General features: G+C 54.9%; 1 protein-coding gene across 1 annotated transcript in view; it reads left to right on the top strand.

The window, feature by feature from the left end:
• The window catches only part of MYO1C (myosin IC), a 26870-nt gene extending 18464 nt beyond the window's left edge, over positions 1-8406 (top strand). Inside the window, exons 18-32 of the mRNA XM_008073361.2 lie at positions 1961-2066; positions 2155-2272; positions 3443-3556; positions 3629-3705; positions 4034-4102; positions 4200-4284; positions 4386-4545; positions 4863-4946; positions 5672-5765; positions 5859-5914; positions 6043-6178; positions 6258-6328; positions 6418-6515; positions 6631-6730; positions 7164-8406. Coding sequence (XP_008071552.1) covers positions 1961-2066; positions 2155-2272; positions 3443-3556; positions 3629-3705; positions 4034-4102; positions 4200-4284; positions 4386-4545; positions 4863-4946; positions 5672-5765; positions 5859-5914; positions 6043-6178; positions 6258-6328; positions 6418-6515; positions 6631-6730; positions 7164-7190 — 1395 coding nt within the window. The 3' untranslated portion in view covers positions 7191-8406. The remainder of the gene's footprint in view (positions 1-1960; positions 2067-2154; positions 2273-3442; positions 3557-3628; positions 3706-4033; positions 4103-4199; positions 4285-4385; positions 4546-4862; positions 4947-5671; positions 5766-5858; positions 5915-6042; positions 6179-6257; positions 6329-6417; positions 6516-6630; positions 6731-7163) is intronic.
• Positions 8407-9854: the final 1448 nt, after the last annotated feature.

The following is a 9854-nucleotide window of genomic DNA, read 5'->3' as shown; positions in this document are numbered from 1 at the left end:
CCGCCACTGCATTCCAGTCTGGGTGACAGAGTGAGACTCCAACTCAAAAAAAAAAACAATTAGCCGGGTGTGGTGGCACATGCCTATAGTTTCAGCTACTTGGAAGGCTGAGGCAGAAGGATTACCTGAGCCCAGCGGGTTAAGGCTGCGGTGGCCATGAGTGTGCCCCTGCACTCCAGTCTGGGTGACAGAGTGAGACTCCAACTCAAAAAAAATAAAGATCTCCCCACAGTGGCCCCCAGGCACTCCAGTCTCCACTGTTCTATAACAGATGGGCCCTTCTTTGCCCAGCCCCACCCAGGCTTGCTCTTTCTATGATCCTAACTCAGGTCAGGGATCACCCTCCACTCAGTCCCCCAGGCTGGAAACCTGGGCACCATCCCTGGTCCTTCCTCTTCCCCCACCTTCATCTAGCAACTGTCTCTTGCCTCTCTATTGCCTGAGTACTTCTCAACAACTATCACTGGCTCCTTCCCCTGTTGTCCAGCAACCACTGCCCCATGTCAGTCCTTGTTACTTCTGCTCTGAGCCAGCCAGCCTCCTCCCTAGTTTCCTGGCTTCCTGTCGCCCCATCTACCACATATCTACTGTAGAGATATTCCAGAATGCAGATGTTTCTCATTCCAAGTTCCTCAGTGGCTTCCTATTTCCCTTAGGATAAAATCCGTCTCACCAGTGTGACTCTCCCATGATGCTGCCTCTGCCTGCCTCTCTACCCCACCTTTTTACCGTCTACGTGGATCCTTGTACTGCTTGTTGCTCTGGGTACATTAAGCCTTTGCTCAGGCTGGCCTTCTGCCTCGACTGTCATCCTTTCCTCTCTTCCTTCCAGCCATTTACTGCTTATTCTTTAAATCTCACAATGGAAAACTTCCAGAAGGCCTTTCCTGATGCTCCCTACTTCAGACTGGATTCGTGTCCCTTCTTAGTGCTCCCAGAACCCCAGGCATACTCCTGGTATTAATGGGACCACAAGGGATTGCAGATCATCGCCAAGGAGTCTGCTTCTCCCACAGGCCTGAGGGAAGGCCATGCAGAGCAGTATACAGAGATAATGGTTGAGTGCATAGTGTAGGATGCACTATTGAGGAATGCAGCCCTGAAATTTTGGAAAGAAAAATAATGGTTGCTGGGCTGGGCGAGGTGGCTCAAGCCTGTAATCCCAGCACTTTGGGAGGCCGAGGCAAGAGGGTTGCCTAAGCCCAGGGGTTCGAGACCAGTATGGGCAACTTGGCAAGACCTCATCTCTACAATAAATCAAAAAATTAGCCATGCATGGTAGTGCGCGCCTGTAGTTCCGGCTACTTGGAAAACTGAGGCAGAAGGATCACCTGAGCCCAGCAGGTCATGAGCCTGCCACTGCACTCCAGTCTGGGCAACAGTGAGACTCTGACTCAAAAAAAAGAGCCGGGCTCAGCCTGTAATCTCATGCTTTGGGAGACTGAGGTGAGTGGATTACCTGAGCCCACGGGTTCAAGACCTGCCTGGGCAACTTGGTGAGACCTCATCTCTACTAAATAAAAAAATGAGCCAGGTGTGGTAGCGCACGCCTGTAGTTCCAGCTACTTGGAAGGCTGAGGCGGAAGGATCGCCGGAGCCCAGCAGGTCGAGAGAGTGGCCACTGCACTCCAGTCTGGGCGACAGAGTGAGACTCCAACTCAAAAAAAATAATAATAATAATGGTTGCTAAAGGGAGAGGCAGCATTGAGGTTGCCTGGAGAGCTGCAGGATTTTTAGGCTGAAATGAGCTTCCTAAACTGAAATCACTAGCCCAGCCAGAAGGATTTGGGATGGAGTCTGGCCCTTTTCTCTATTGTGAGGGAGGGGTGGTGGGAAGAAGTAAAGCGGAATCAGGGGCTACTCATGGGTCAGCAGCTGGTGGGGAGGGGTGGGTACACTGCAGGACTCAGCGACCTCAGCCCAGCTCCTGCCAATCTTCCATTCTGCCATGGCTCACCAGGTCGCCACTCAGTTCAAGATGAGCCTCCTACAGCTGGTGGAGATCCTGAAGTCTAAGGAGCCCGCCTACATCCGCTGCATCAAGCCTAATGATGCCAAACAGCCTGGTAGGACCCTCTGCCCCTTGGGGCTTGGGGGTCTGGACCGCCATCTGTCAGCGCTAGCCCGGTGACCACCCCATTACCCCTCCCCCAGGCCGCTTTGATGAGGTGCTGATTCGCCACCAGGTGAAGTACCTGGGGCTTATGGAAAACCTGCGCGTACGCAGAGCCGGCTTTGCCTATCGCCGCAAATACGAAGCTTTCCTGCAAAGGTAGGGGTGGAGTCAGGTTACCACCAGGGCGGGGGAGCTGGAGGGTAGGCGCCTCCTAAGTCCTTTGAGGGCAGAGGAGTATTCTTGACCCCATTTTATTTTATTTTATTTTTATTTTATTTTATTTTTTTGAGTTGGAGTCTCATTCGGTCGCCCAGACTGGAGTGCAGTGGCCGCTCCCGGCCACCGCAGCCTCAACCTGCTGGGCTCCGGCGATCCTTCCGCCTCAGCCTTCCGAGTAGCCGGAATTACAGGCACGCACTACCATGCCCAGCTGATTTTTTGATTTATTGTAGAGATAAGGTCTCGCTGCCCAGGCGGGTCTCGAACCCGCGGGCTCAGGCAATCCACTCACCTCAGCCTCTCAAAGGCACGGGATTACAGGCTGAGCCACTGAGCCCAGCCTGACCCCATTTTAGAAATGAAAAATTGAGGATGCTGAGGGTCTGAGCTGCTGTGAGATCCCTCCGTGTTGCAGACCTAATGTCAAGCTTGGTGGAAAACACCAGGCTCCCCCTAGGCCCTGTACTGGCCCACTTGGTGAGGAGTACCATAAGGCAGGCAGCCACATGCCTGTCACCAGAGCAGATGGTAGCAAGCCCACAAAGAGGACAGTTTCCAAGGAGCTCAAAAAAAGTGGAGCAGTTTTGTGGGTCTGAGAGTCAATTAGGGTGTGAATTTCATCTCTGCCACTTTCTAGTCTCTTGGCCTCAGTCAGATGAGAATACTATGGATCCTTAAAATAAGAGAGGTGGTCTGGCACTTTGGGAGACTGAAGCTGGAGGATTGCTTGAGCCCAGGACTTTGAGATCAGCATCATGAGACCTCATCTCTACAAAAAAAAAAAAAAAAGTTAACTGGGCATGGTAGCATATGCCTGTAGTCCTAGCCACTTGGAAGGCTGAGACAGAAAGATCACCTGAGTCCCGGAGGTCAAGGCTGTGGTGAGCTGTGATCATGCCACTGCACTCCAGCTTGGGTGACAGTGACACCCTGACTCAATTAATGAAGTGGGGGAGGTGACACAGCAGCCTCTCAGGCCTTCTGTGAGCTGTGAACAAGTCAGTGGGAGCACACAGCAAGTGCCCAGGGAAAGCTCATATGGGTCCCCAGAGTGAGAGATGCTGGCTGGGGTGGGGGCTGGTGCATTCTTGCCTCTCCTGTCTCCAGGTACAAGTCACTGTGCCCAGAGACATGGCCCACATGGGCAGGACGGCCCCAGGATGGGGTAACTGTGCTGGTCAGACACTTGGGCTACAAGCCAGAAGAGTACAAGATGGGCAGGTGAGTGGTGCCTATGCCTGGTATCTCGGGGGTTGGGGGCGCAATCTGGGGCTGATCACTGTACCCTCACAGGACCAAGATCTTCATCCGCTTCCCCAAGACCCTGTTTGCCACAGAGGATGCCCTAGAGGTCCGGCGGCAGAGCCTGGGTGAGAGAGAGAGTCACCCTTCCTTTCCCATTGGTTCCGTTCTGGGCAGCAGGAAATAAGTCATTGCTTCTGGGCTCCTTCTCCAGGAAGTCCACTGGTCCACATTCAGCTCCCCTTCTCCTTACTAGCTCACCTGCCACCCAGCCTGCCCCTTGGATGCAATCTCTGGACAAAAGCCCCACATTCATTTGCTCTCTTGCCTTTACTCTCCGTTAACTCGTTCATTATCACTCGGTAGCTCATTCAGCCACTCATGGAGCTCAGGCAGTGCCAGGCTCCCAGCTGGCTCCCCTGAGCTTTCGCAAGTGACTGTCTTTCTCAACCACAGCCACGAAGATTCAGGCTTCCTGGAGGGGCTTTCACTGGCGGCAGAAGTTCCTCCGGGTGAAGCGATCAGGTTTGGGGGCCACGGGTCTTCAAGAGGTGTGGCGTCTGGGGCTAGGGTGGGCCACTGTGGCAAGGAGGCAGAGGTCAGCCATCTGTGGTCTCCACAGCCATCTGCATCCAGTCGTGGTGGCGTGGAACCCTGGGCCGGAGGAAGGCAGCCAAAAGAAAGTGGGCGGCACAGACCATCCGGCGGTGAGTGCTAGGGCGCCATGAGGGGCTGCAGAGCTGGGTGTGTATGGGAGTTTATTGCCAGGCTTCTCACCCCTAACTCTGTCTGGCCTCCCCTCCCCCAGGCTTATCCGTGGCTTCATCCTGAGACATGCCCCCCGTTGCCCCGAAAATGCCTTCTTCCTGGACCATGTGCGCACCTCTTTTTTGCTTAACCTGAGGCGACAACTACCCCGGAATGTCCTGGATACTTCCTGGCCCACACCCCCACCTGCCCTGCGTGAGGTCTGTGGCCCTACATGCTGAGATAGGGACCATCTGGGCACTCAGCATAAGGGCCTGATTATCATGTGTTGATAATCAGATGTGGCTGAAGGAGAAGTCTGAAGGGCTCACCGAGGGAGGGGAGGGAAGGGAGGGGAGGGAAACTGCGGCTGGGTCAGGAGGCGTGAGTTCTCTTGAGAGAAAGGACTCAGCAATGGAAGGGTTATCCAGGTAGAAGGAGCATTGTTTAGCCAAAGGCCTGGGGCAGGTGTGTGTTTTATGACTTCAGAGGGAGGGGGCCAGGCTTCTAGGGGCTCTGACCTCACTCTTCCCTGCAGGCCTCAGAGCTTCTGCGGGAGTTGTGCATGAAGAACATGGTGTGGAAGTACTGCTGGAGTATCAGCCCCGAGTGGAAGCAGCAGGTACAGAGAGCAGGAAGCCAGGCCGAGGCAGTGGGATGGGGGAGCAGCTGGCATCACACACAGGGCACAGGCCGGAGGACCATCTTACCCCTGAATTACTGTGCGGCCTCATTGGATCCCAGCCCCTATTGGGCCTCATGTAGGAAGTGGAGACTGGAGTGGATTTTGGTGGCAGATAGGAGTCGTTGTGTGGGCCAGCTCCATTGATTGGTAGAGACTGCCTGGAACCCTATGTTGAGAAGGCTGCATCTCCACTCTGATTGATTGGTAATGTCTGCCATGGTTAGGGCGACAGACATTGGTGGGTGCTATGCCTCATATTTGCCCGCTCAGTATGGGATGATGGTAAAGGACCTACCCAGCCCAGATAACTTATATTTGCTTTGAGTATTAGCAGCCAACTGCCTACAAGATTCCAAGCTGGAGCTGAATCTCAGGGATGCCAGGGCCTGATAGGATGAAGAATCATTCTCAAAGCTAGGTCTGCAACCTGGCAGTGCTGTCATGATCCCTCTGGGAAGCACTTAGTAAGGACAGCGGGTAAAGAAGAAGAGGGACTAGTGGGAGTGTGGGTGACAGGGCTCAGCCTCCTGGTGCTGGGACCAGAGAGCTGGTTAGGGAGGCTGTCTCAGTTCCGGAGGCTGTCTCAGTTCCCGAGACTGGGCCTGCCCCCGCCATAGGGCCCACCCCTTATGACATCCTCCCTACTCCCTTTGTCTCCTCAGCTGCAGCAAAAGGCCGTGGCTAGTGAGATCTTCAAGGGCAAGAAGGATAATTACCCCCAGAGCGTCCCCAGGCTCTTCATCAGCACACGGCTTGGTGAGCCCCTGCTCTCCGGTATTCAAGCCTTCCTTCAGTGTCCTTGTTTCCTCTCACCTCCTCTGACTTCCCTCTGCCCCATCTGGGTTGCAGGTGCAGATGAAATCAGCCCCAAAGTGCTACAGGCCCTAGGCTCTGAGCCCATCCAGGTGAGACCCTGCCTGTAGCCCTTCATCCACACAGTAGTGCTGCCCAAGGGCTGGATGAGGGGGTCAGGGCACAGACAGAGCACAGGAGGTTACCCGTGGAGTCCCTTCAGCCCACGCTCTGTCCCCAGTACGCCGTGCCTGTGGTGAAGTATGACCGCAAGGGCTATAAACCTCGCTCCCGGCAACTGCTGCTCACGCCCAGCGCTGTGGTCATTGTGGAGGATGCCAAAGTCAAGCAGAGGATCGATTATGCCAACCTGACTGGTCAGCCAGTACCCAGGGCTGCAGAGGGAGGGCCCTGGCTCTGACCCTTGATCTCTGACTCCCTGTTCTTCCCCCTCAGGAATCTCCGTCAGCAGTCTGAGTGACAGCCTGTTTGTACTTCATGTGCAGCGAGAGGACAATAAGCAGAAGGTGCCCCTTGGGAATTGGGAGGCAGAGGGGAAGGGTCCTCTAGCTCTGGGTGGGCAGGGGCTGACCCCTCCTCCTGTGTGGGCCCCCAGGGGGATGTGGTGCTGCAGAGTGACCATGTGATTGAGACACTGACCAAGACAGCCCTCAGCGCCGACCGTGTGAATAACATCAACATCAACCAGGGCAGGTGAGTGGGTATGGGGTGTGAGTGGGCCACGTAGGTGCACCAGGACGTAAGGACAGGGGCCTACCCTGGGGTTCTGTCTCCATGAAAACGTCCTCACACACTTCGTTCCCCCCAGCATCACGTTTGCAGGTGGCCCTGGCAGGGATGGCACTATCGACTTCACACCAGGCTCGGAGCTGCTCATCACCAAGGCCAAGAACGGGCACCTGGCTGTGGTGAGTGGGGCCTGGCAGGACCCTCCTTCCCTACTGATGGCCTTAGGCTAGGGTGGAGCCTCCGATGGCCAAACCTTCCTTGGCAGTGCTTGGCAGAGCCCAGGTACCTCTCCCCTGAGTCTCAATCTCGAGGGTACCATACTACCTCTTTCATCCCGTTGCTTACCCATGAGGGCCAGAGAAAGGGACCATTTGAGCCCCATGCTGCAGACAGCCATCAAGATGGCAGCATGATGATGTGGGGAAGATCCAGGTAGGGTGTGTAGGGGGAGGAGCGAGGAGGGGACTACAGGCATTCAGCATCTCCAGAACAGAGGCCACCAGGCACCCTGTTGTCTGCTTCTGCCTGCATCTAACCTGTGAACACAAGCGCCCAGAGCACCTTCCATCAGCTTCCTTCTCACCACTTGGGCTTTCCCTTCTGCTCCCACAGGTGGCTCCACGGCTGAATTCTCGGTGATGAAGGCTCCCGCTGGATCCCCTTCCAACTCCCAGTGCTTTGCTTATCCCCTCTTCCCTTTCCCAGTTACCAAAGACTCCAGCTTCCAGACAGGGACCCAGGGACACCTCAAAGCCCACCTGCAAACTCCCGCCTCCTGCCCAGCCCTCTCTTGAGGGAGTAGCGGGACCAGGGAGCCATCCCAGGAGTGGGCCAGGCCGGGCCACAGCAATAGGAAAGCCGGGGCCAGAGCGAGCCATGCCAGCCCCACTGCCGATGCCAAATATTTGAGAGAAGGGAATTTTGCCGAGGTTTTCTCTGAGATTTTTTTTTTTTTATGCTTTATAGGAAACTATTTTTTACAAAAGCCATTTTCCCACCCTAGGACACACTGGATGTGTTTTCCCTGACTCCGGCAGGGCAAGGAATGAAGCTGAGAGGTTGGATGGGCTGGGCTCTGGTGCCCTCTTCCCTGGCCAAGCCACCCTCTCCTCCATTCCCTTGGCACCTTGTCTGTCTGTCTGTCTGCCTGCCTCCCGCCCATCTTCCTGCATCTTTTGCAGCCCACTTAGACCTCCACCTGGGACCTGAGACCACCCTTGCTTGCCCCCTTCTTCCTGCCCTTTTAAAATCATCATCCCAGTCTGAGGGCATGCTGGAGTAGGGAAAGAAGTTTAGACCATAGGATGTGGAAGACTCTGAGGGATTATCTAGTCCAGCCCCCTGATGTCTCAGAGCAGAAGACAGAGGCCCAAAGGGGGAAGAGACTTGCCCAAGGTCATACAGCAGGTTGTGGTAAAATTGGACTGCAGCTCTGTCCTCAGCATGCCTCACTGCCGCTCCCAGGGACAGGGAGCCCCATAAAACCCAGGTCATGTCTTAAGTGTGCATCTGGCTCCCTGACCAGCAATCACCTTTGGGGGCCATCAGGTGGGAGAAGCACTTCTACCTGAGTCCATGCCTTAGGGTGACAAACACCCTGCCACACACTTTGGCCCCATTTAAGGATATAGGGCCTTTACTGGCCCAGACCCCTCCCTGGCCTGGGAGCCTGGAGAAGGGGCTGGCCTTGGGAGGAGCTGCAGGGGTATCACCTCTTTCTGCTGCTTCCCCCCACCCCTATCCTTAGAGGGCCTGGGGGGTGCCCAGCTGCCTTTGTGCCCTCCTAGGGGTCTCAGCCCACTGCTGACACTTCTGCAATCCAGAGAAAACACTAAATAAAGCAATATGTGTTTGCTAACGTGGTCTCCTTGTGAATATTAGGAAGGCAAGAGGGCCCCTGGAAGGGAACCAAGGGCCTTGTATTGCCATTTTTGCCTTGTCCCCAGAAGGAAGGAGGCCAGGCTCCCACCCTGGGAGAAAGAGCAGGAGGGACAAGTGGCTGTGCTGTAGACTTGGACTCACTCTTCCATTGGCTGTCTGTGTGGAGTGAGGAGAAAGAAGAACCACACACAGACTGTGTGTCTGGTCCTCTGCTGGGCAGACAGAGCTGGTGGACAGAAACAGCCTAGTGCAGGGCAAACTGATGAGAGGTCAGCTTAGATGGGGAGAGGAGGCGGGGAGGGGTTTACACATTTCCTAGAGGAGATGGCATTTGAGGTGGGTCTCAAAAGATTGTCCCCTGGCCCCAATTCTGTCACAAGTGGCAAACCTAGTCCAAACTGGCTTGGGCAGAACAGGGCACTTATTCACATTAGCAACTCAGTCCCCAGGGCAGGGCTGCTTTTCAGTGCACAAACAATGTCAGGAATGTGTCTGGCTCAGCCTCCATAGCGGTTCCTTTCTCAAGCCGGCTCTCACCTCGTGGGGAGGTGATAGCAACAGCCACCCACAGCTCCAAGGTTTTCACTTCGCATCGGAGGCAGAAAGAGTACGTCGCTCTTTCCCAAGCATGTGAAAGTCTCAGAGTCAAGTCTCAGTGGACCAACTTGAATGAGGTGCTGTGCCCTGGCCCAATCATTGTAGTCCGGGAGGAGAGCATGTCCTGATTGGCCAGGCCAGGGTCAAGTGCCCGCCTCCGCAGACAAGCTGCGTGAACCACACCGGAAACCGCAAGGACTCAGAGTGGGAGTAGATGACTCCCCAAAACAAAGTCAGAGTATTGTCTCCACAAGAAAGGGAATGAGTGCCGCAAGCTGGAACCACAGAGCTCATCGACAGACAGCTATACGTTTTCCCACGAGGGAGGGGCACGGTGGGCGGGGGGGAGGGCGCACGCTGGGTTTAGAGGCAAGAAAAGGTTTAGTAGGGGGTCAGGCTACCTGTCTGAGTGTTGAGATTCATCACCTAGGGCAAAGGTTCTCAAGCAATGAGATGCCGGGCAATATACCACTATCAGCTGTGACTAGTCTGTGAGCGCACCTAGATGCTGACAGCTCCCGCCCAGTATTAATTAATGTATGGAGAAAGGAAGCACCACAATCGTTTTTCCACTTTATCAGTAGTAACAGTGTCTCCAAGAAGCTGATAGATAAGATAGGCATTGAGCTAGGTGCAACTACCGGCTTTATGACTGTAACAACACTCTCTAGCAAATGGAAATGCGCCCGGAGATGCTACAGGCAGAAGTCAGCCAGGAAGCTCTGACCTCCTCGGAGATAACCAAGAATGGTTTGCACCCCCAGCTCCGGGAACTCCAGTGCCTTCCAGTAAATAGCTGCCAATTGTGGGAAGCTAATCTTGGCT

This window comes from Carlito syrichta, unplaced genomic scaffold (assembly GCF_000164805.1).
Source record: "Carlito syrichta isolate Samal-C Ts95f unplaced genomic scaffold, Tarsius_syrichta-2.0.1 Scaffold315828, whole genome shotgun sequence".
Taxonomy (NCBI): domain Eukaryota; kingdom Metazoa; phylum Chordata; class Mammalia; order Primates; family Tarsiidae; genus Carlito; species Carlito syrichta.
The sequence above is the reverse complement of the archived record's forward strand: the minus strand, read 5'-3'. Positions and strand labels throughout refer to the sequence as shown.